The sequence below is a fragment of the Puccinia triticina genome, chromosome 11A, assembly GCF_026914185.1.
Source record: "Puccinia triticina chromosome 11A, complete sequence".
NCBI classification, from domain to species: Eukaryota; Fungi; Basidiomycota; class Pucciniomycetes; order Pucciniales; family Pucciniaceae; genus Puccinia; species Puccinia triticina.
Window position 1 is genome coordinate 1,551,161 of NC_070568.1, and position 26,114 is coordinate 1,577,274.

General features: G+C 46.1%; 4 protein-coding genes across 4 annotated transcripts; all 4 read left to right on the forward strand.

Annotated features, from left to right (window-relative positions):
* Positions 1-252: 252 nt before the first annotated feature.
* PtA15_11A190 (uncharacterized protein) lies at positions 253-3,325 on the forward strand (the record flags this gene model as incomplete). The annotated part of the gene is made up of 5 exons (XM_053161073.1): positions 253-523; positions 2,109-2,359; positions 2,428-2,575; positions 2,639-2,814; positions 3,230-3,325. 5 exons carry the CDS (start codon positions 253-255, stop codon positions 3,323-3,325), a joined length of 942 nt encoding a protein of 313 aa, XP_053025056.1.
* Positions 3,326-4,477: 1,152 nt separating this feature from the next.
* PtA15_11A191 (uncharacterized protein) lies at positions 4,478-7,843 on the forward strand (the record flags this gene model as incomplete). Its single annotated transcript, XM_053161074.1, has 8 exons — positions 4,478-4,519; positions 4,592-4,724; positions 4,813-4,946; positions 5,024-5,100; positions 5,194-5,400; positions 5,480-5,712; positions 5,800-6,002; positions 6,086-7,843. The coding sequence occupies 8 exons, from the start codon at positions 4,478-4,480 to the stop codon at positions 7,841-7,843; spliced, it is 2,787 nt and encodes a 928-aa protein (XP_053025057.1).
* A 533-nt stretch (positions 7,844-8,376) lies between these two features.
* Positions 8,377-14,372, forward strand: PtA15_11A192 (uncharacterized protein; the record flags this gene model as incomplete). The annotated part of the gene is made up of 32 exons (XM_053161075.1): positions 8,377-8,719; positions 8,797-8,871; positions 8,944-9,030; positions 9,109-9,168; positions 9,252-9,967; positions 10,051-10,261; positions 10,328-10,375; positions 10,444-10,598; positions 10,684-10,727; positions 10,791-10,849; positions 10,921-10,991; positions 11,064-11,153; positions 11,225-11,250; positions 11,329-11,464; positions 11,534-11,586; positions 11,671-11,695; positions 11,754-11,806; positions 11,867-11,959; positions 12,027-12,105; positions 12,174-12,204; positions 12,280-12,523; positions 12,617-12,729; positions 12,828-12,866; positions 12,994-13,180; positions 13,276-13,326; positions 13,400-13,456; positions 13,527-13,539; positions 13,614-13,664; positions 13,737-13,785; positions 13,861-13,931; positions 14,010-14,069; positions 14,148-14,372. The coding sequence occupies 32 exons, from the start codon at positions 8,377-8,379 to the stop codon at positions 14,370-14,372; spliced, it is 3,615 nt and encodes a 1,204-aa protein (XP_053025058.1).
* Positions 14,373-21,806: 7,434 nt separating this feature from the next.
* Positions 21,807-25,914, forward strand: PtA15_11A193 (uncharacterized protein; the record flags this gene model as incomplete). The annotated part of the gene is made up of 4 exons (XM_053161076.1): positions 21,807-22,163; positions 22,234-22,335; positions 22,404-23,368; positions 23,451-25,914. 4 exons carry the CDS (start codon positions 21,807-21,809, stop codon positions 25,912-25,914), a joined length of 3,888 nt encoding a protein of 1,295 aa, XP_053025059.1.
* Between the last annotated feature and the right edge of the window lie 200 nt (positions 25,915-26,114).

Genomic DNA, 26,114 nt, shown 5'->3' on the forward strand with positions numbered 1-26,114 from the left:
GTGTTTCTGGATTTTTCAACCTCGGACAGCATCTCGGGAACTCACACACCTTAATTGCCAGCTCACCAAATATTCAGCTTCCGACCGGTGAAAATTATGGCAAGACGCACAAGAATCAAAGATCCCCGCGAACCTCGAGCCCAACGACTCTGACGCTCGCAGAATGCCACCCTCAACGCAAGCGCCTGGGCTCGACTACGTCAAAGAGGAAGAGTGGCTCCCCATGAAGCAGATCAAACCTACGATTCGGAGATGATGGAGAATCCCTACGATCCAAACGAAGAATCCCAGTTTCACGGTGAAGAATCCAAATCTACTGGTCAGCAAGAAGAATATCCGAGGTGGCTAACTATGCCCACGGCAGAAGAGCTGGAAGAACACATTGATCCAAGTATCCACTCCGTCCAAGAAGAATATCGTCGACAAGCGAGAGAATTCAACTGGGCACTCTTAATGCGGGAACTGCACACCTGGTACCTCATCCTCAAGTTACACACCAAGAATTGGTCAAGCGCAAACGCGTGTGAAGAACAACTACCACCTCTGCCCTGTACATGCTCCGCTGAGCAGAAGAACACACGCCATGTTGACATGATTGACTTGTATGGTAGGAGACTACATTTTCTTTCCATGAGCCAAAATTCATGCTAATACTCTTTGTTTTAACTTTCTATCAGCACAAACGCGGAGGCCAATAGAATTTTGTAAATGCACATACGATGCTGTCCATCTACTACGTCATGGTTATCTGGCTGGATCCCCTCTGAAACCTCAAACAGCATTCTCGCTTCCTCTCCTGATATTCCACAACTCGTTGTGGAACAACTGCAACATTGGTATGTCGCCGTTTACAATTGCACTTACCAAATTCCTTGAGCCACGTTCGGAGAGATTGTGCGTTAAGGGAAAATCCCATGTGCGTAATTCTTGCCATTGATCAACAAGATTGCAAATTAACATTCCTTCTTTCTAAGGCCCGAGATATTAGAAAACCCTTCTCAGCCGCTGTCGATCTTTTCCGATCGCTCGAAACTCGGACAGATGACTTAATTGACGAAGCGCTCAAACTGACCGAGCAGGACAAATTGGCCAATAGATCTTGTCCAGCTTGCTTTGGGCCTGAGCCATCCAACAATAGTGATTACCCGGAATCCACTCGAAATCGTCTGATTGTATGCTTGGATGGTAATTTTCAACATAGACACCACTCCAAGGCCAGCCGAGATCACGAGACTATTCAAACACCCAACATTTTCCTCCCGGAAGGGGCAGTCGAAAACATGACCCGGGAAATTCGGCATATGGAGGTTGTCAATAAAGCTCCTGCTCAGGTGTGTACATGTCTTTGTATCTTTGTGAATTGTCCTTCACCCGAACTACTCTGACTTGAGATAGTGATGTAATTCATAGGCAGATCGATGCACAGATGCACACAAGGCCGCTGACGACAAGAGAAACGAGTCTACTTGGAAGGGCTGTGATGATACTGGGCTCATGGGATGCTGTTGTCGACACGATGCAGCAATTTACTTGGCCAACATTTACAATTCTGGCGAGCTTAGGGCCCTTCCTTTGGCATTGCTGAAGAACTTACTTAGTGTGGATCCGGATTGACCGGTTGGAATTCTCTACGACATCGGATGTTCACTTGACAAATATATCAAGTCGGTAAGCTCAATTTTATTTCATTTCATTGGACCCCGGCCTATCCAATCACAATCTTCTCAATTTTAATTTGAGCTAACAGACTGACTGATATTATACTACAACTTATATTAACCAACTAGCGTGGTCTTCTGCCGGATCTGACTCAACGAACGAAATTCGGAACTTCAATATTCCACTCGTATGTTCACAATTGGGCATGTCAGTTGGATTACAGCCCACGCTTCAACACCGGATGGGGTTTGTTGGATGGTGAAGGTTTGGAGCGAATGTGGTCATATCTCGCAAAACTTGTTGGTCCTTTGAGATATGCTACTCGCAATCATCGGTTTTTAGCAATTGCACATCTATTGAAAAATCATAATCGAAGAGGAATAAGACAGCTAAGTAAGTGTTATCTGGAACATTATGCACACACAACCATCTGAACCAACATCTTTCAGTCAAGTGGCTATGTAAGAAGTTCAAGCTAGCGGCAAATCGACGGAAGGAGGTTCAGAAAGAGCTGCAAAATATCTTATCGCTCGATAATCCTTTCAAGCAACCCGGCCAAAAATATACCATATCGTACTTTAAAGAGCAATGGAGGCATCAGAAAACGTTTCGGGCGGATCACACCGATGAAGAGCAGGAGCGGAGAGATAAACTGATAAAGATCTACAAACATCAGGCAAACATTGAGCTTTTAAGGCAAGTGTCCCCTTGTTCTAATCGAATATCCAATTTTGCCCGCTTATCAATTGAAATCTGATTATTAGGGAGCGTCTGATGGATCCAGATCTCAATCTTTTGTCAGAAAAGGAAGTCAAGAAGATCTTTGATAAAATTGATAAGGTATCGAAGAAGCTCAATAAAGATGCGGCCGAAGCGGAAGCATTGGGCATCAATTTGCCTTCTGGCAAAGAGAACAGTGAAGTCGATTTCGTGATAATGTCATGTAGAGAAGATTGATTTTTATTCTTTTGTCTGACAGGTGATGAGCAGAGGCTGTTACTGCTTTTATGGAATTCCAAAAACGAATTATACATTCAGGCAGTCCAACTTCAAGCGGAACGCCAGCCCCTGTTAGATGCAAAGAAGCTCGGCACTCGGGTAGGAACTGAGCTCAAAGAGAAGATCCTCAAAGCAATCGCAACTCGCCGCCCAGCAGTCAAGCGCTTACTTGAAAAGCACAACAAACTCTTTGCTGAATATCTGGAGAAATTTCCCGATCAGCGACTGACCGATCCATCGCACTATCCACTGCAATATGAAAACTTCTCCTCCTGGCCGCTGGATCATCAATTTTGGAACGATGGGTTATATTTACAGTCAAAGGCCCCTTGGGCAATCAATTCGAATGTGCGAGCAGGGATAAACTGTGTTCTTATCTTGAACAGAGTCAACGAAGAATTTCAACTCATTTCTCAGGAGTTGGCGAGGGCGGTAGGTTGGGCAATTGGGTATTATGTTCATGCTGAAAATACAATAAACGAAATCAGTCGCCGTGGGTCACTACAAGTCTCTGCTATTTATTATCTTGTATATCTCGTTGTCTGATGCATTTCTTTGTTTTTCCTGCTAGGTATTGATCTACTCGGAGTTCAACCAGATACGGATGTGGATCGCTTTGATCAACTGGTTCTTCATGGTTTGGACCGGAGAAGCCGACTTAGAGTAATTCGCAAGGAGCTACGTCATCGACAGACCCTTCATGTAACCTTGGTCAAAGAGTGGCATCCCCACGTTCTGTGGCTTGCAAATCTCTGTCAGCCTAGTGACCACCGGACGTCAATGCTGCGCGATTGGGACAACATAAATAAGAAAATGGACTCGGTCCAAGATGGAATCTCAACAGAACGGCCCGAGGTAGATGTGCAATTAGAGGAGGCAATTTTAGGAGCGGGAGGTGATGATGGGGAGGAGGTTGAAGAAGAGATTGAGACGGACATGGAGAATGATGAAACTCCTCCAACTTCTGCTGATGTAGACGGCAATGAGTCAGTAGGACGGGCATAGTACTGCTATTTTGCTTTATTTATCTTTTTTCTTCTAGTTCTTTAAATGTGTCTTGTATTGCATTCCGCAAGTCCTCTCCTCATTTCAATCTCACCCAAAGTTTGTTCCAGTGTTTCATTCTACTCATACATAATACCAAGGGGTTCAAAAACACAAAAAAATAGAACACAAAAAATAGAAAAAACATGCGAACAACAGAGAAAGTATAAAGTGCCTCGATTTAGATGGTCGGTTGAGATGGTCCACCGATGAGATTGTCTTTATTTTCACACATGTGATGATCGTGGTTGCTGATCCGGGTGATCCGGTAACGTGTGTTCTGTTGGACATTGCCGAAGTATATGTATATGCACTTAAATATTTTTGTATGAATAGGTGGGTGTGATGTGCTATGAGCTGGTCGGAGTACGGCGATCATATGACCGGCGGGTGGGCCAGTGACTTAGACGGATTTTGGGGGACCGGAGCTCGGAGATTCTGACAAGACCAGGGATTCCAGAGTCGCTGATGTAGCGCGCCCAAATTGACCCCCTAGCGTACAATAATGGGCCCCTTAATCCCTCGGTACAGTATACTGTTATGTAGTGGCCACAGGTGGTTGGGTTTGGGTGTTGAGTTTTGAGTTTTGAGTTTGGCCCAGGCGGTGGTCGGGTGGACGTCTGCTGAGCAACTCAAGCCAGCAAGAAAGGCCGGCAGTGGTTGCTGGCTGGGACCCGCACGATTCCCAGCTCGAACCATCCCAGGAAGCTGATCGAGCAGACCTCCACTCGAGTGCCAGCCATCCCCGCGAGCAGAGCAAGCCACAGCCGAAGACATGGAGGAAGCCAAACCCCCAGAGATCCATCTGGACCCAGAAGTATGTAACTCACCCTCTCCGCCAGCTCCAGCCACCCCCAGAACTAACCCCCGCCCTGCTTCCCCCACACAGGTCGAAGAACTGTGGTCCTCCCGTGCCCTCCTGCTCGTCCTGGTCCTCCTCATCCTGTCCTTCTGGGTCTCCTACTACCTCAAAATCAAGCGCATCAAAACCATCCACGAAACACTGGTCGCCCTGTTTGCTGGTTGAGTAGCACACACACACTCTCTCTCCGATCCTCCTCTTCTCGCTCTCTCGATCCTTTGCTTACTTTCCCTCTCGCTTCTTCCCAGGAATGGTCATCGGCTTGATCGTCAGACTCTCCCCCGGCGAAGTCGTCCAGAACATGATCAGCTTCAAGAGCACGATCATGCTCAACGTCCTCCTACCCCCAATCATCTTGGCTTCCGGCTACGACCTCAAAGAGGTACGTGTATCTGCTCATCCACATGCTCTTATACGCCAGCTCACACATCTTCTACCCCCTTCTTGGATTGTCCACAGGAAAACTTCTTCCGCAACTTTGGTGTCATCTTGACTTTTGCATTTTGTGGAACTTTTGTCTCGGCAGTCGTCATTGGGTATCTCATGTGTTCCCACTGCTTCCGTATCACAGTCGGGTTATGCTAATTGAATTTCCTGTTTTTTTTTTTTTTTTTTTCTTCTTCAAAAAGAACCTTAGTCTATATCTGGGCATTGCTGGGGTTTGAAGGTCTTTCTCTAGGGATCATCGAATGTCTTTTGTTCGGATCCACTCTCTCTGCCACAGATCCAGTCACCGTTCTTGCCATCTTCAACACTCTCAAAGTCGACCCCAAATTATACAGCATCATCTTTGGCGAAAGTTTATTGAACGATGCTATTGCTATCGTGATGTTCGAGTTAGTAGTCGTATGGATATGGACTCACCGGCCGTCTTTGTCACCCCCACTCACTTGTTCTGGTTTTTCCTCTGAACAGAACTCTCTCTCACTTTCACGGCGAAAAAATCTCGATCCTCTCCTTCTTTCATGGTGTCGGAATCTTCTTACTCGTCTTCCTCACTTCCATGGCCCTCGGCGTCGTGTTTGGTTTGACATGCTCATTGATGCTAAAACATTCAAGAGTCTCCCAATTCCCCGAGATCGAAAGCTGTTTGGTGTTGTTGATCGCCTATACCAGCTACTTTTTTTCGAATGCATCAACCATGAGTGGTGAGTTTTTTGCAAAAGAAAAAAAAAACCCCCAATGGTTATGTGATCCAGCTTATTGATCCGATCAATATTCATTTCTTGACAAAGGTATCGTATCGCTCCTGTTTTGTGGAATCACTTTGAAACATTACGCCTACCACAACATGTCTCGAAGAACCCAACGAACAACAAAATACATGTTCACTACCCTCTCTTCGCTCTGTGAAAACTTCATCTTTATTTATCTGGGGCTAAGTTTGTTCACCCAAACCCAACTGGTTTACAAACCAATTTTCATCTTCATTTCGGCTGTGAGTTCTCTGATAATCCTCTCCAAATCCTTCATCAACAAGTCTGACCCACATCTACTCCTCATTCTTTCTCGATGATCTAGTTATCGGTCTGTGTGGCCAGATATTGCGCCGTCTTTCCAATCTCACACTTGGTCAATGTTTTCTTCCGAAAGGCTCGAGGGACTCGAACGGACGAACTGCCCCATTCTTATCAGATGATGTTATTCTGGGCGGGCTTAAGAGGAGCTGTTGGAGTGGCTTTAGCAGCTGGAATCAAAGGAGACAACGCGGTTGCTTTGAGGACGACAGTCTTGGTGACGGTGGTGCTTACGATGGCTGTCTTTGGTGGGACAACGACGAGGATGATCGATATCGTCGGAATCCGGACCGGGGTTGAAGATGAAATAGATACATCGGATGAAGAAGGCGCCGGCATGCCCGACCATGGTGCTGGCGGCTTCCTCAGTTTGGATCGGGATGACCATCGAGGAGTACTTTATCAGGACACAAATAGCCGGAAGAGCTCGCTTGGCGATTCACTTGATCAAACCACTAGCAGGCATCTGAGAAATGTGAAAACCGATTTCAATGGTCCCAACTCTGACGACCCCTACAAGCGTTTCTCCCGAGGAGCGAGGGATTCCAAACATGGCGCAATCGCCAGTCCAATGTCTGAGCGCTCGATAGCCACCCAGGATTCAGATGACGAGGTATTGCCTTCAGCGGATGCTCAGACTACTCAATTCAATCTGGAAGATGGTGAAGCTCGTCAAGGAAATGGGCAGGATGGAGGCAATCGGAAGGTATGGAGAGACGGACAGTGGTTTACAGTTCTCGACGAACAATATCTTTTGCCCGTCTTCAGTAATGCAACGGCCTCTCGGAAGCAAGCCTCTCGAAAGGCACTGCGGAACCAACGGGCCAGCTTGGCAGGCGATGCAATTTATCGAGCTCAATCGGATGCCGATCCTATCCCTTCACCACGTTCGCCCCTTCCCAATTCGTCCTGGAACTCGGAAGATAGTAATGGCGGAGGTACAGATGTGAAACCGAATAGAGGTGGGTATAGATATCCGCATCATGACGACTCGCGCCAGACGCTACGTAAAAAACTTCCCCCTTCCACCCCACCCACAGTGTTCCAAGGCTCATTTACCGACGCTCTTTCTGCACTTGTAACCAATCCATTATCATCCACCTCCTCCAAAATTACCACAATTGCCACCAACCACGGCGCCGGGTTACTGGACAGCTTGAAAACCAACCGACCATCACCATCCTTGAAGAAAAAGGCGAGCGATGAGAATTGTTCTTCCTCAGATCATCGCTCCAAGCCTTCGTACTCTCTTTCCTCAAACGAGAGTCGAGAGAAAATCCTCATCAATGATCATCTCAATGGAACCCATCGGAATAGTAATCTTCACCAAATCCATCATCTAGGCTCTCTCCCTTCAGTCACATCCACTGGTGCCAGCCACCAGTCTATCACCGCCTTCACTTCCGCCAAACCTCAACACCATAACATCGACTCGAGTGATCCGAGCATAGGAACATCGACCAGCTCGACCATCTCCATCCAACAAAGCTCCTCGAACCGAATCCCAAGATCCAGCGCACATACAACAGACGATCCCACGCCGACCAATGGTGATCACGAAGGCGCCGATATCGATAACGAACTTCTCGCATCTTCCCTTTCTCTGCCTTCCTCTTCTCGCATCAATCCTCTGAGTCATGTCCGGTGCAGATCACGAGAACAAATCACCACTTTATCTGCCTTTCATCAAGACGACGGCGATGGCCGTGGTGATCTTGGTGGAAGTGGTGGCGGCCTTACCCTTGGCGAAACAAACCATTGAAAAGAAATCGGAAGATCGACTCTTCTTTCACATTCCTCTCCTTTTAATAACCTTGTTTTGATTTTCTTATTGTTGTTTCTCATACTTATTATTTATTGTATAGATTTCTGGGCGACATACATGCACAGGCTTGATTATAATTTCTTCGAAACCCACACACACACACACATATATATATTGATACATACATCCGCCGGGATTAGAGATCTTTTGGTTATCACTACATAGACTAGATATAAAATTTCGCTTTGTTTATGTTGTTGAATTTACAAAGATTTTCATCTTTTCTGAGGGTTTTCAGTTTAAAAAAGCCCTGGCCCAAAGGATTGATTGGGCGGGCCTATCAGGCTATCGCCCGTGCCCCGGCCCTTTCCTCCGACAGGGCCCAGGGTTCAAAATTCAAATGCCACACGCGATGTCGACTGCAACTTGAAATATTCCAGTGAGTACAAACACGAGGTGTCAACAGACATTTTCATCCAACCTAACAAAATTTACGACTTATCCCCATCCACAAGAGCTGTATAGGTATCATGCAAGGTCGGATTAGAGGCCACACCAGTCAGAGTCGCGTCCCAAGGAAGGGCATGAAGCGGTCCAAAAGTGGTGTGTCGGCGGCAAGTGAATCCAGTGGTCCAATCAGATCTCGCCCCGTCGGCAGTGATTCGAACACCGACAGCGATGGCTTAAATGAGTTTGCGGCCGAGTTAGACATGGCCAATGACATCGTGCACGAACGCCAGTTCCGCGAAGATAATAAGGGCAAGGCCAAGCCAAAGAAATTCCAACCCAAGCGCAGAAAAATTGAGGACGATGATGAAGTTGAGCCACTCGATAAAGAGGCCTTGAAGGCCCAGAAATGGCGGCCCATGAAGGGTCAGTTCTCCTCTAACTCGTCTGCAGCCGCAGGGAATATTTGCCACTAATCCCTCGACTCGTGATTATCTCAATAGGACGAGCTCCTGAGGATATGACCGCTTCTGTGGCTGCCCAGCAGATGAAGTATAACCCGCTGATCAAAATGCTTAGTACGTTCTGGCTCATTGTCCAGCGCTTCTTTGAACAAATCAGTCACTAATCACGGGGTTGCGTCGAGACAGACATCAAAATTAACATCATTAGTTCCAATAATGAAGCAGACTCCAACTCTTCAGATCAAGACCATCGTCACCCTCGCACAACAACCGGTGAGTCAACCAAAAGCATGGCCGGAAATTCATGCGATGTATTAATGAATCAAGTATGACATTCTTACTGCTACATAGTATTCGATTCGCGGTCGCCTTCCCCCCCAGATGAGAACGTCGCGTCATCAATTTGCGGACGTGAGTGGAAAACAAATTCCTATCGTCATACTGTGTTGCAATGCAATTGCCATTACTTACTGTTTGATAATCTCACATAATAGCAAGGATTGAGAAAGCAGTCGAATCGCGGGATGGATGCTCAGCACCTGATGACGAACTTTCTACAACAGAGTCTGATCCCCCATTGGACATATACGAGGAGCTTCCGACTACTGCTAGTGAAGATGAAGCTCCCAAGGACGTTCCAAAAGCGGAGAAGCCCACTCGTCCATCGCGTACTCCTCCACCACAAGAGCCGGATTATAATGACGAACCAACAGAGTCTGATCCCCCATTGGACGTGTACGAGGAGCTTTCGACGACTGCTAGTGAAGATGAAGCTCCCAAGGAAGTTCCAAAAGCGGAGAAGCCCACTCGTCCATCGCGTACTCCTCCACCACAAGAGCTGGATTATAATGACGAACTTACAACTACAGCTAGTGAAGATGAAGCGCCAAAGAAACCCGCAAAAACGAAGAAGCATATCCGCCCATCACGTACTCCACCACCACAAGAGCCTGATTATAATGACGAACTTACAACTACTGCTAGTGAAGATGAAGCTCCAAAGAAACTTCCTGCCAAATCTGAAAGTGAAGACGAACCTTCAAAAGCTTGCCGCAAGTCAAAGCCTGATGGCCATGGCTCGACAAATCTCCCGTCGGAATTGTTGACCATAGATACAGATGCCGACCCCAGTGAACAGCCCACCTCAATAGATGTCACCGGAAAACAATCACCTGGCGACTCGGTTCCTTCCAAGAACCAGAAGCATAAGGTTTGTCAATAGTACTGAAGCAGTTTTCTATTCACCCCAACTTTAGAGGCATGAATTTGAGGATGTTGATATCTCGGATACAGGTTACATACCCCCGAATTCAGTCCGAATCGCGACCGAATCTCGAAATATGCAGTGAAGATCAAGACGCAATTGGACCGTTATCCTTAAGCAAAACTGTCGAGCTTACCCAAAGTATAAATAAATTTTTGAAACCGTACCAACGTGATGGCGTCAAGTTCTTTTTCAAACATTTTGAACAAGGAAATGGGGTGATACTAGGCGACGATATGGGTTTGTCTCTTTCATTTTAACAGCATCTAATGGTACCGATGTACCTGATCGAAAGCTCGTCTATAGGTTTGGGCAAGACAATTCAAGTCATTGCATTCCTTTCGGCAATAATGGGTTAGTATCTCTGGCATTTCTCTTCTTAGAGGCAACTGAAATACCGCCTACCTGATCAATATGAGTAGGACTCCAAGGGACGCCTGACGAAAAAAATCGACGAAAAAATGCGATTAATAATCTACCGCGTAATCGTTCCTACAAACCCAGCGAGCTTGGCCCTACTTGCCTGGTGACTTGTCCGAATAGTGTCATTGATAACTGGGCTAGGGAGATCAAGACAGTCAGCATTTCATTGTGTCTTTCATTCCTCTGCTAAATGTTCATGGTTTGCTTTATCCATTTTTATTCGCGGTGCACCGACTCAGTGGGGATACTTTGAGGCAAGCTTTGCTCGTCCTCAATCTCTCAAGTGCGGTAGCTAATTTACCACCCCCGCACTCCCACCACCACACCACCAGTACGATATTCTTAGCGGGAACACTGGTGGGGCTGAAACTGTCGCAAGATTCAATGCAGGAGCATTTGATATTCGTAAGATTGTTCCCCCGACTCTTGATTTTCGTGGGTCAAACAAACTGAGTTCAACCAATCATTACTACTAGTCATCTGCGGGCTCACTTATGCTAGAGATCACATTGATGAATTGCGCGACTTGGATTTTACAGTCGTGGTGGTAGGTCCTCCGGAATTGCTCGCAGGGGGAATGTGGTTATTGACGAGAGTTGAAACTGTACCCTCATGTCAGGTGGATGAAGTGCAGCACCTTAACAATCATAGATCTGCCGTGACACACGCTTTTCACAAGTTTAAGACAAAGATTCGTTTTGGGTTAACTGTGCGCGCAGACATACATCAGATCATTGAACAAAATATTAACTTCTACATATGCACCCTTTTTTTCTGAAGGGCACCGTTATGCAAAATAAACTATCGTGAGCTTGCTACTTTCGGTCTGATTAAAGCCACGCACTGTGACGATTAGAAATAACGGTTGTTTCATACTACTCTAGTGAGCTCCATACTCTTTTCGATTGGGTTCGGCCCGGCGCTCTAGGAACTCGAGTGATGTGGGAGGCTTTCGTTGCGCAACCCCTCGTGCACGCGCAGAAGTCGAACGCATCCGTTTACGAAGTTCAAAAGGGTTCCGTGAGTTTTGTTAAAGTATATCAATTGCACGCCAGTGACCTATTCTTCTCATCGTTATCTTTTCTACAGGAAAGGGCTGAAGCTCTGGTTAAAAATTGCTGGCCAGATCTTCAGCTGAGAAGGTTTTTTGTTTCCTTTTCTTTCATCCCTAGTTGGATTATTTTGGTTGAGTTCGAACTGACTAATTTCATTGCGTGATCCATCAGGACCAAGTCTAAAATTTTGCATGAAGTGAGCTGAGCAAGAGAGTATCTGTTGAAAAGCTTACTGATAAGCATTTACTTTGCAGCTTCCTCCCAGGACTGATCAAATAGCATTATGTCCGATGACAGAAATACAGAAGTACGGATAAAACGTCTCTACTCTGCCTGTTGGATCACACCACTGATAGAAATCCTTCAGATTGGCGCACGACAACTTCTTATCTGATCCTGATGTCGTGAATATGACAAATCACCATCTGCCATGTCACTGTAAAAGAGTAGATGATAAGGGGTAAGTAGTAAAAACTGTATATTTTAGAAGAACTTAACTTTGCGATATCTGACGAGAAAAGGTACAGGAAGCGATATGTTCTCGGTATGTGTTGCGACCAAGGGTGGTCCAAGCGAATATTTCCTTACCTCATCTTGCTTCAGAAGGTGATTCACAACTGGCGCTGGTCTCTTTGAATCCGTGTAACATTGCTTAACGCCTTTGATTCGCTCAGGTTGCAAACCATCTAGCCTTGACCTGCCCAAGTGAGTTCAGAGAATCGGATTCGACCATTTTATATGCCACCAGGTTGACTTCGACTCTCTCGATACGTTTTTCAGATAAGCAAGATACAGCAGAAAGATATAAGCAAGACAAATTGTATATTAAGAAAATGTTTCCTGAGGATGATTCCCCTCTGGATCGCCTCTCCTCTAAATATGACCCCGAACTTTGTGGAAAATGGAAGGTTTTGAAGCCTTTGTTAGAGCAGTGGAAGAAAGCCCAATTTAAGGTGCTCTTATTTTCTCAAAGCACAAAAATGATGGACATTCTAGAGTATTGGCTGCAACAAGATTTTCCAGAGTTTGTCCTTCCGTTGTAGTTTGGCCCCTCCGCTCTGAAATAGTTGTTTGCTTTCTACCCCAATGAGAGATACTGACTATATGCTTACTTTAGCTTTGTTCGTCTTGATGGTACTGTGGCGGTTCGAGAACGATTTAAGAGAGTGGAAGAGTTCCAGACGGATCCTGACAAGTTCATCTTCTTGGCTAGTATTAAGGCTGCTGGCGGTAAGTGCTGCTTGAATCGATATGTCATTCATCCTATGTCATTCATCCGAGAGGCCAAATCGAACCTGAATATCCGCGTCTTGCCCGCCGCCTTGCAGTTGGTCTGAATTTAACGGCAGCGAACAAAGTAGTAGTGAGTCTACTCTGACGTCGATCAAATTCTAATTGACCAACTGATTTTTTGTATTTAGATTTTTGATGTAAGTAGGGTGCTACAAAACTGCAGGTGGATTGTTTGGTTTCAGAATTAATGTCGCGTGTGAGACCAGCCATCGTGGAATCCCAGTCACGACGCCCAAGCCATGGACAGGGTTGTACGCATTGGTCAAAAGCGGGAAGTTGAATGCATACGACTGATATCGGCTGGAACTACAGAAGAATTGATATACCATAGACAAGTTTACAAGCAGGGCCTTTCCGAAGTAGCCAATACAGGAAAGGCTCTCAGCCGGTACAGCCTTCTTGTTGATCACGCAGGACTTCCTAACGCGATGTAGCTGACTAGATCGTACATAATTGTTTACTTCTCTACTTTTTCTGGGCAAGGTATTTCACCGGAGTACAGGGAGACAAGAATAACCAGGGCGATATATTTGGGTGAAAAATTTGAGATCTCTGTCAGCATCCAACAAGATCGTGAACTTATATATACACCCCGATCCATCTTCAGAGTGAAAAACATTTTCAAAAAGCAAGCGAACAAGCATGCACGTCTTAATCCAGAGGAGTAAGCTAGGCTTATGCTATATCCATTTATAGAATACTCCTTCACTAATCCATTTCTCCTTCTAACTCAGAAATCTCGACGACGTAAGATAGACCAAAGAGATCCAAACTTGGTTCTCTTCAAATTTGATGACAGCCCATTTCCCTATTTGTTTCAGTTTTCTTACGCTTTCGATCAATTTGTGGCCCGTGGAGCGATAGCAGCAGCTGTAAGCTTTTGGCATCCACTCTAAACTAGTTGATCGTTTGCACTGACGTACGCGCAATAAAAATGTATACAGACAAGCAAGGAGAAGTATGAGCTGATACCATTAGAGGGGTTACCACCACGTTCGTGTCCCTTTTCGAATTTACATAGCCGCAATCAGCAAACCTTTTTAAATCATTGATGATTCGGCAACACAGTCTCACAGCCAAATCCGGAATCAGCTGAAGCGCTCTTGCGACAATTTGGCGTTGATATGTTATCACATGGAGTCAGCCGTGATCCTTCTGGTTTGCCTTTCTTTGCCCTTTGAAGGAAAGTTGTACTTATTTTTGATGACCTGAAACAGGAAATCGTTAAGCCTGCACTGGACCCAGCAAATCCCGATGATCTTACGCTTCCTCGATCTGTACGTCTATTTCTTTTATGGTGAAATTCAGCCATAAGAGTTACTATTGACGTTTTTTGCCAAAATCGGTCAATAAAGCAGAGGCCAGCTAACGTCCGAAAGAAGTCGAGGCCCATCGTAATAAAACAGCCACCTCTCCGCGGTGCCAAACAAAAGGCCAAAGCTCATGAAAAGAAGTTTGAGTCGGGTGGTTCATCTGGGAATCATTCTGATTCCTCAAGCTCGGAATCGTGGCATGCTAAACAGGGAATCACTTCAAAGGATTTCGGATTCTTAAAACCTAAAAGAAAAAGATCTTCTTGAATATGGGGTGATTGCTATCTATATTTTCTTCTAAATGATTTTTTTAAATAAATCTTGTCTTTCAAATGGATTAGGTAGGAATTCATGTTGCATATTATACCAAAGAAATATACCGAAGAACCCTTGCATAGCCTCCGTTACAGAAGCCCTGATTCCAAATATCAAGTCATCCCACAAACTTGCACCCCCGAAAGAGTAGAGGCTAGCTGCGGTTTAGATAATCATCCTGACTGTAACTGAGTATCCGATATCTGGCAAGCGTTTATTTTACAAGTTTTTTTTTTGATAGAAAAAAGCTGGGGATTCCGCACTCACGATCATCAACAATGGGTCTTTACTTTACAATAACTGGGCCCTTTCAGTAAAGTAAAGTTGTTTTGATACCATACATTCATTTACTGATAAATAGTGCTTGGCAAGCTCTCCCCAATAGTAAAACATAAATTCCTTTACCTGATACTGTACCAGTGAAAAATAGAAAAAATTGGGGGAGTGTGTTGTAATAGTAAAGAAAGATTCTTTACTGATTCTGGAACTATGGTTGTAGTATTTACTCATAATAATCTTCTATATCTTTACTTTACAAAAAACCATAAAGTAAAGACCCATTGTTGCCATAATAGGGTGTTTCAAAGCTAGCCAGGTCCAACTTGCATACACTTTTGCAAGTTGGCATTCAAGTCAGATCTTGAACACTGAGTTGCAACAGTGCATGCAAGCCACATTGTCCTTGGCCTTTGAAGCCTTCTTCCATGTTTTTTTTGCCAGTTGATGTTCAACAAAATTCTTGAACAGCAGCTTGCAAAAGTCTATGCAATTTGAACCCATCCAACTTTGAATCCCCCTTGTAGGGCCATCTAGATCTTGTAAACTTGTATCTCTGATAATGGATGTAACAAGTAGAAATGCAAGGCATTGAGAGAATACCCTACTGAAAGTTTGCTAGCAAGTGTACCACATGTCTCCTGAATAGGTTGATGCTCCTCAAGTGTAAACCAATAGATCGAATTTTACAACCAAAATTTGGAGGTCAATTTAAGTGCTTTACACTAGGGGAGCTTGGGGGGCACTCCCCAGGGAGTGCCTTACCTTGTTTTTTTTTTCATAACTGGGTGCAATTTCTACTACATCATTTTAGGCAGGTTATGCCCTTAGAGATGGTGATTTTGCAGGGCAATCAAGAATACAGGGAAGTATTTTTCTATGCTGTTAGGCAGATTATGCAGTTAAAAGGGTATGCCCTTAGACAGGTTTGACTGATGTATAATCAAACATGAAATGATATACATACAACTGTATATGAAGTATCCATAAGTCAGCTGGAAGTCATCTGTAACTCAGTAGTAACTAAACTGGACCACAGAACACAAAGTGTCTGTAACCAAAGTTTAACTGAAGTGTAAAGCACCAATTACACACTGTTTGTACCGGAGGGTGATGTCAATCTTAATGGTGTTGGAACCATTTCACTCTCATATACCTGTTGGTGTGGCCTCAACAGAATGTGATTGGTGTGTGATTTGTCACCCTATTGTACGTGCATACAATAGGGTGACAAATCACACTGCTTTCAGACCAGAGGTGAAATTTTTCCCGAGTAAATGAGGGTGTCACAGTTTAGACACAATTCAGCTGGACATGACCCTCTGGTCTGGAAAGTGTGTAACTTGTGTGTGATTTGTCACTCTATTGTACTAGGGTGACAAATATAGATGCCACCGGTACCTCTTTGCAGCTACCTTGTGTCTGTGGGAGAGTACCTGTTGGCGGCTAGCAGGTACCCGCTGGCAGGTGCAGGTGTCTGGCCTGATGAGCTGCAGGTACCCCCCAATACCCATGTATACCACCTCACCAAGTGGAATCCCTCATGGCAAGCTGGTATACATATAACAACTCACCAAGATGGATTCTTCTTGGTGAGTGGGTATACTACACATAAACCAGCTTGTTGCCAAGAGGGATTCATCTCAACAGGCTGGTATACACTGTGAAAAAAACTCAAGAAACTGCTGCCAGTTTACATGCATTAGGTGCCTTTGTAATATTGCATGTCAACTGGCAGCAGTTTCTTGAGTTTTTTTCACAGTGATACATATACCAAATCACCGAGATGGAATCCTCTTGGCAAGTGGGTACAAACACACCAGCTTGTTGCCCAGAGGGATTCCTCTCAACGGGCTGGTATTTATAATGTACACCAGCTTGCCTAGAGGGCTTTCTCTTGGTGGGCTGGTATGCATACATCAGCTTGCTCAGCTGAGAGGGCTTCCTCTCAGATGACTTGTATACATACACCAGCTTACCAAGAGGTCTTCCTCTTGGCGGGCTGGAACACGTAATGGAGCCCCTACGGTGTCAGACCGTAGGCAGCGCTGTGAGGGGAAAGTGCTGTGTAGCTGCCCTCATGGCGGTCCGTAAAACCTTGAGCGGAAATAGGATCAAAACTGATAGCGGGGATGGGGTGGAATTTGTTTAGAGACAAAGGGGTGTGAATACCCTTGGCGGAGGAAATAGGTCCGACGTGTTATGGTGTTATGTTTCGGTACTAGCATATGTATTTAGTTTATGTTTATATCTTGTTCTTAGTTTCTCTAAAAAGACTCCTCTCCTGGGTGCCGGTGACCTCTCTTTTCCTTACTCTCTTTTGTTTCTCTTCACCGGCATCCCAGGTAAGCCCCAATATGTTCTCACTATCTCGTCTATTTCTTTTTTTCCTTCTTTTGTATTAGATCTGGGATGATGAAATTTAGACTCTCTTTTGTTTCTCTTCACCGGCATCCCAGAGCATAAGAGGTTATGAGCCCTCATTCTTGCTGAACAGATCACGGTGCTAAAATTCCGAGAGTCCGCTTGCAAGCGTTAAAACTAAGTCAGATCCTCCTTCAGCGGATAAATCGCGCCACACTACCTAGATACCCGTCGCAAAAACCGATCTGCCTTAACTGCGGGATTGATTCCACAAGGCCGAAATAACTTTCAATCAATTTTGATTACATCTCATCCAATCGTACTGGCTCGTGTTATAACCGATCTACCTTAACTGCGGGGTCAACTTCAAGAGCACATAATATTCACCAATACACCCACCCGACTGCTTCGCCTGCTGCTACGAGTTATCGAACTACACTGGCGACTGATAACAGACCTATACTCGATAAAATCCACAAACCGTGCTGCGACTCTCAGCTTTCCCTCACTCATCGATTAGGTTGATCGTCCGACCCTCCTTGCCCAACCCAACATGGACTCGCTGAACCCCGAAGTGACACAAGGGGACATTGACCGGCTAGTCAAGCAAGGAGGACGCTTTTTTTGGGTTGGACTCGTGTGCCTCCCACACCTTTACAACCGACTTGTCATTACTCTTTGATCATACTCATCTCTCCAACCCCATTCCCTTGACTGTGGCGACTCACGGACCGAAATCTTTTGTTACAGTAGTTGGGAAGATGAGGCTTGTCAATAACTCCGGGTCTATCACGCTAAACAATGTCTACTACAGCCCTACGGCGACCTGCACCCTTCTTTCAACCGAGACTCTTCGACTAGGCGGCGGAAAGTTGTGCGTTTCAGATAGTGGTATGGCTTTGGTGCATTTCCCCAACGGCTTTGGTTTCCGGTCATACTCGATACATCAAAGATGGCAGGTTCCTGCTATTTTCCGCGCGTCTCCTGCTCCTTTTATTGTTGTGCCGCCCGCCCCAAAGATAGACACCACTTCATCCTTGCCCCCGATGCAATTATGGCTTTTGACGCCTCTATTAAAAACCCTGACGCTCTAATGTGGCATCGGCGGCTGGGCCATATCAGCCTCAAGCGCATCATCAGGATGTGCGCGCTGGGGAGTCTGCCCGGCCTGCCCGAGAAGTTAACCAATAAGGATTTCGTTTGTGAAGACTGTCTAGTGAGCAAGAGTAAGCGCACTCGCGGTTCGCGTCTCTCCGAGGAATCTCAATTACACCCAATGGACATTATTGTGTCAGACGTTCTCGGACCATTCGTCGAGGGTTTTCATGGTGTTAAGTACCTGGTTGTTTTTCGGGACCTCGCAAGCACATACTCTGAAGGCTTCCTGCTCAAAGCTAAAAGCGAGGTCTGCTTGAACTTTAAGAGATACATCGAGCGGATGGAACGACTTACGGGAAAGAAACTCAAACGTTTTTGGACGGACGGTGGCGGGGAATTCACATCCAAAGCCTTTCTTGTGTGGCTTCAAGACAAAGGCATCGAGCATCAACACTCCATGCCATACAAACCTGAACACAACGGCGCTGCGGAGCAGCTTCATCGCACGGTGGGCGAAATGGCCCGCACGGCGCTTGTAGCTTCGGGACTTCCCATCAAATTCTGGGGTTTTGCCTACATGTGGGGGTATTTCACGCACAACCGCATGATTAACTTTTTGACAGGCGACAAGACACCGCTTGAACTCATGTTTGACAAGAAGCCGCTTTTGGATTGACTTCGGACGTTTGGCGAGGTGGCTTTTGTACACAAGCCCGATGTTTACCGAACCGGAAAAACTGACCAGAGAGCTTGGCGTTGCAATCTTGTGGGCTACGTCCAAGGTGGCAAAGGATGGATATTTTGGGTCCCCACAAACAACACATTTTTTGAGTCATCAATCACCACTTTTCCTTATTCCAGCCGCGAGACTATCAATCCTCCCGAGCCTCCAAAACCAAAGCTGACACTCTCTGACTCCCTCAATAAAATCCTTCAGAATGGACCTAACTCCGACACACTTTCCGCTGAGCCTATTCGTGTGCCTCAACACAACAATCAATTGGAGCAGCCACCAGTTAGGCGCACCATTGACAAGCTTCTGAACACCGAGGACGTGTCACCAATGATCTTCAACTCCGCACTAGTACTTGGATCGGACGTTGCCGAGGCCACAATTCGTGACCAATCTCCCAACAAAACTGGCTTGTCAGATGCCACTCGAACTCAGCTTCTTCCCCGGACCTACGCGCGTGCGGTTGCCCGTAAGGATGGCGATAAATGGGCGGCTGCGGTGGACACCGAACTATCCAACATCTGGGATATGTCCGTTTGGCATTTCGAACATGTGCCGCCAGGCCGAAAGGAGACCGACGCACGGTGGCTTTTCGACATCAAGCGGAATCAAGACGGCTCAATAAAGAAATACAAAGCCCGGTACATTGTCAGAGGCTTCAGTCAAATATTTGGCCAGGATTACCACGACACGTGGGCACCAACGGCGACTTTTGCGTCACTACGCATGCTCTTTGCGGTAGCAACTTCGAATGGCTGGATGATTGAGGCTTTTGATGTCACGGCGGCGTACTTACACGGCGAGATTGATGAGGATGTGTGGGTAAAAGTGCCTGACGGGATGTTTGTGCCCGAGGAGCATAGGGGCAAGTCACTCAAACTAGACAAGGGATTATACGGAACCAAGCAAGGCGGGCGTTGCTGGTGGAAACACTTCGTCCAAGTAATGGAAGGGATTGGATTCACTGTCAGTTTCTATGACGACTCTTTTTATCATTTGCACAGAAGCGGTGACACTGTTCTTGTCTGGATTCACGTCGACGATGGGGTGGTCACGGCGTCATCGGCCGCAATCATGCGGGAATTTCGCTCAACTCTTGAATCTAAACTTCGCACAACGTGGGAAGAGTCTTTACATACTATCGTTGGAATCAAAGTCAACCGGCCTTCGTCCTCCAAGATTGTGCTGTCTCAACCATTTCTAACGTGCAAAATTATCAACACTTTCACCACGGACGCAACACTCCCACGATCTGTACCGATCAAAGACACTAATTCCCTTCTCTCGGCTCAGTCTGGCGAAGAAATTATCAACCCTAACGGCTACCTATCCATAGTAGGATCAATAAACTACTTGGCTGTGGCGACGCGACCGGATTTATCTTTTGCTGTCGGATTTCTAGCGTGTTTTGCCAAATCGCCGACTAAACGACACTGGGCGGCCGTACAGCACGCTCTGGGATATGTCAAGGCAATGGGCTGTCGGGAGCTGGTAATCGAACCAGAACACGGCAACACTGACATGTTAACCTGGGTTGACGCCAACTGGGGTGGCGAATTTGCCAGATCGACTCATGGTTCAATTACCACACTTTTTGGAGCGCCGATCCTCTGGGCGAGCAAGCGTCAACCCTCTGTAGCAACCTCGACTTGCCATGCGGAGTTCATGGCGCTGGGCTGGGCCTCGAGACACTCCGTTTGGCTCAAGGAGTTATTTTTTGACATGACCAACCAGATCATCACGCCTCGGCTAATGTGCGACAACGATGCCGCCGTCAAAATTTCCAAAGACAACTCGGACTCGGCGAACAAGAGAACTCGGCACTCCGAACGTGAATGTTTCTACATCAATGAGCAATTACATCGCAAGCGGCTGGCAATTGAATGGGTCCCGACAGATCGACAACTTGCCGACATCATGACCAAGGCTTTGGGCCCGATGCCTTTTGAGAGGATTTTAGCCAGCCTCAAAATGTCTACTCCCGGTTGAGTGACATACGCTATGGCAAGTACCTGGGGGGACAGCATGCGCTAGCTGCGAGATACATGCGCCCCCCGCGATTGTCCGTCCCACTCATATCAATGGTTGTATGATTAAGATAACGACACATTTGTTTTTTTTCTTTGTGCTCGACAGCGGCGGTTTACTTTTAGGCGGTCATATGGGCATTTTTTTTCTTTCTTTTTCCTTTCTTCTTTGACTCCCATTTCTGAATTTGATCAATTGTTTAACTTTTTATTCTCTCGGTACATTTTTTTTCTATTATTTTCTTTCTGCTCAAGTTTTTGACCAGTTGTCGGAGTCTTTTCGAGGGGCTGGCTGTTATGGTGTTATGTTTCGGTACTAGCATATGTATTTAGTTTATGTTTATATCTTGTTCTTAGTTTCTCTAAAAAGACTCCTCTCCTGGGTGCCGGTGACCTCTCTTTTCCTTACTCTCTTTTGTTTCTCTTCACCGGCATCCCAGGTAAGCCCCAATATGTTCTCACTATCTCGTCTATTTCTTTTTTTCCTTCTTTTGTATTAGATCTGGGATGATGAAATTTAGACTCTCTTTTGTTTCTCTTCACCGGCATCCCAGAGCATAAGACGACGAACGGGTCGGAGAGGCGGAGGAAGGATGTGCAAAGTTCAAACTATGAAGGTTGCGGAGCTTGTGATCAAAGAAGCGTAAAAGAATCAGGGAAGCGGCTTGGAATACTCCGGTGGAACTCAGAAAGAATCAGGATCAGACCACCATATTGTCTTGACCGGTAGCGGCTGCCCCCCGCACAACCCCCGAACCCCCCCTCATGCTCCGATGACCCGGGGAGGGCTTGCAGCCTGCGCGAGTCCGACGGCAGACTTGGCCTCTTTACCAACTTCTTGTTCAATTTCTGATAGGATGCGATTGTCTTGAAACACTCCGATTCACCATGGCAGTCCAGGCCATGAAACACCAGGACGAAAATGACGATATCATCATCTCAGACGATGAGTTTGACTCACTTCTTGCGACCATACCACTGCCCGGCTTCCCCTCGCCTCATCAGTCGTCATCTGCAAACCAACTCAGGAAACGGAGGGCTGAATCGGATACCCCAGCTACTACCAAGGATGACCACGATGATAAAAATACTCAAGATCAAGCTTATGAAGCTCTCAATTTTGGCGAAATCCCCAAGTACATGGCCAACAAACGAAAGAAACTCAAGCTTCAAGAATCAGCTCTCAGAGAGTCCGAACTAGGCAATTCAATCCGCCCACAGATCTTCTCTGGGCTTGTGATTCATGTGCGTCATTTGTTTGATTATCAATCCCAACAGTTCCAATCTCATCTGTAACATCTTATAACCCTCTCAGGTCAACGGTCATACGAATCCACCTCTCTCCGAGATCCGTAGCTTGATTATCTTGCACGGTGGGACGTACATGGCGTATCTTGATCACAAGTCGGCCCTCACGGTGAGTTGAGAAACCTACCTGATTGCCACAACACAGATAAAGGACTGATGATTCCATCTAACTTCTAGCATATCGTCGCTTCATCCCTGACACCCAAGAAACGCGAAGAATTCCGTGCCTATAGGGTAGTCAAGCCAGAATGGATTGTCCATTGCGTTTCAGTCGGTCGTTTGCTCAATTGGTCCGACTTCGGACTCATGGGTGGAATCCTCTCCCTCGAACCCAAGATAGCAGAAGGAGAAGCCACTGGTGGACGAGCGATTGCTCAGAAAAATCTGTTTGATCTAGCCAGAGGCCTCTCCACACAAACATCCATTCAAATTACCCGCCCAGCGCAAACACCATCTCATCACCCATCACCACTCTCTCGGAAATCTAGCGCTCCCAAACGCACTACCCCAACCGTAGCATCTAGTATACAATCCACTTTGAAATCAATACCAACGCGTTCTGCGATAATAGAAAATACCAGAAAAGAACCCAGCTTGGATGACTCGACTCCGATTTTGGGAATTGCCCCATCTCTTTCTACGCTTTCACCGTCGAAGGATCAATCTAACAACTCAGAGTCTAGCGGTCAACAGTTTAAAGAGAAAACCGAAGCCCAGGTTGATTCAGGCATCTTCGAAACTAATGTAGAAGTTCCGAATCTCGGCTCAATCTCGTGTTCGGATCCCAGCTTTATCAAAACATATTTCCAACAGTCAAGGCTACATCATCTGAGCACATGGAAAGCGGAGCTACTACAACGAGTATCGATTTTATCTGAAAACAAAAAGCCGACCGCAAAGACTTCAGTCGTATCCGCGAAAAAGTTAAAGGGAGACGCGAGCGATAAACGCGTCATCATGCATGTCGATTTCGACTGTTTCTTCATTTCTGCTGGATTGATTGGACAGCCGGAGCTCAAGGGAAAACCTTTGGCTGTGTGCCATGCCAAGGCCACTAATTCGGCCAAGCCGAACGGAAGTACAAGTGAAATCGCCAGTTGCAGTTACGAAGCACGGGCATTTGGAGTTCGAAACGGCCAGACGTATGTAACCATCTCTGACTATTTAATTTGATTTCAATGGTAACATCAAAGGCAACTGACGGTTGCTTATTAACCCTCACAGCCTCGGGAGAGCTAAAGAATTGTGCCCCGAAATTCAAACTATTGCATACGATTTCAAACTTTATGAAGACCTGTCGTTTAAATTCTATAACATCCTTCTTTCCTACGCTGATGAACTTCAAGCAGTGTCCGTTGACGAGTGCTTGATTGACGTTAGCAGTCGATTTACCAACCAGTATCCCCCTGGCAATTTCAATTCAATCAAATCGTCCGCGCTGAGCCTTGCTGAGGAAATCCGCACAACCGTACGGAATGCCACCCAATGCGAGGTGTCGATCGGCATTTCCTATAATGTTTTGTTGGCCAAGCTCGCCACTAAGAAAGCCAAACCTTGCGGATCGTACTTTTTGGATCCCAATCAAGCACACCCTCTCCTGAAGGATTTATCGATTGATGACTTGCCTGGTTTCGGATGGGCGCAAAAGAATGAGGTGCACAGCAAACTCTTAGTCGATAATGTTGCAGAGCTTCAGGCGTTCCCTCTCTCTCGACTAGTCGATGTTTTGGGCCCATCGCGAGGCAAAACTCTTCATCAATATGCTCACGGAATAGATGATCGAACTCTCAAGTCCTCGAATCACGAGAGGAAATCGGTCTCTGCCGTCATAAATTATGGAATCCGCTTCAAAGCAATTGAAGACGGCGGCAATGATGATGCCCGGGACTTTTTGCGACACTTGGGTCTTGAGGTTTCACGTCGGCTGACCGAAGTAGGAGTTTCTGGTCTTCACCTCACCCTCAAAATTATGAAACGTGCCCCAAATGCTCCGGTGGAGACCAAGAAATACATGGGACATGGGATTTGTGAAGAATTCAGCAAAACGACTAAACTTTCTGGTCCAGGTGGCATCGGTGTCAGCGATGGGACGATTATCGGAAATGAAGCGTGGAAATTACTTCAATCCATGTCCATTCCACCTGAAGATCTCCGAGGGATTGGAATACAAATTAATCGGCTCGAAAAGCTTACTAAAAATACTCATGGGGATAAACCTTCAGGCCAGTCGACGTTGATGTTTCAAACAACCAAGGCTATTGAACCATCTGCCCGTCGACAAGGTCCTCGACATCAGAGCAAAGTACTTCACGGCTCCAACAAGACAATCCCAAATTACGGAGACCGCACGCCAGTTGCATCAACATCCAAGAAAATATCCAAAGCGCCCGACCTGCCTCATTCCACCCCTTTCTCTATCCCTCCGGCTTCTCAAATTGATTTAGAGGTCGTGGAAGCCTTGCCCACACCGCTCAAGTCTCATATCTTGAAATCCATTGGTGCTGGTCAAAGCAAATCAGCCAATCTCTCCCCCGATCAACAAAACACCATCGACCTCGTCACACCGGATGGCAAATCGAAGGAAAGTACAAATCAATTTGGTCTACCTTCAGTCAGTCAAGTTGACTGGAAAATCTTGGCTGAGCTCCCTTCATCGGTACGTAAACCGATCGAAGCAATCTATGCCCAGCAAAAATCTTGTCGACATCTTCCACCGCCTACTCCACCCAATTTCACTCGAGATCTCAAGGGCGATCATAGGAAGCTCAACGGTCGAATACCCGCTTCATCGCAGAAGAAAGACCGTCTTGCCGGCTTACAGCTTGCTTTTCAAGACCAACGAGTTTCTCGTCCCAAGTCGAAGATCAACCATCGCGTTGCCCCTCTAGGGCCTAGCCAGAAACTAATCAACAAGAAGACCTTTAAGCTTATCACCAGAAATCAACCAGCCAAGATATCCCCCCCCAAAAAAAAGCGAAGTAGGGAAGAGGGAGCCACTGAACTACTCCCTACGCCAAACAGGATTAGCGATGAGCAACTTGAAGCTCTGGAGATTGATGTGCGATTTTTTAGGGAGCTCAAGGGGAATTCAACTAGAGCGTTCCAGCTTGATTTGATATGGAATCAGTTCCAGATCCATTCGAGTCGGTTCAAGGAAGTGACTCGACAGGGTGATCGATGGAGAAAGTGGAGGAAAAACTTTGATCTTCCAGCGAAAGTTCTTCAGATCAGTTTACCAGAGCCGCCATGTTTGTTTGGTCGAGGAGGAGGCCGATCAGGTCGGAAGGGATTGAGCAAGCTGGAGGACGTAATTGAATTAATCGAACAGTGGATGCTTTCCTCGGTCAGTTCGCCATCTGCCACTGTTGCAACATCTGAAGAACAGCCAGCGGCACTAAATCTAGTCGAAATCGACGAGCGGGATCTTGAAATCATCGAGAAGTTTTTGCTCGACTTAATCGACCCACCTCCCAACCCAAATTTCTCGACTGGTCAGCAGTCCTCACCCGGTCAAGACTTGGAAAAAGTCTTCAAGATCATTCAATGGTGGGAAGACCTAATCCTCAAACACTTTTCTATCGATCAGTCTCACAATCCGCCTTTCGTTTATTGGAAGAATATCTTGGATAACCTCAAACTCAAAGTCAATTCGGTCGCATGTAGAGATTTCGGGGCCCCGATATATTAACTACATAATGAGGATATACCTACACATGTGGGAATACAGATTCGGATTTCTTTATATTAATTTTGTGATCCAAATATTACTTCTATTCAATCAATCAGATATTGTTGTTTTTTGCCATCACTATAAATTCTCGTTTTCAAGCCCTATGCGTGTGTGTTGTACAATCTGTAGAAGGCATAACTGAAATAAATATGTATTTA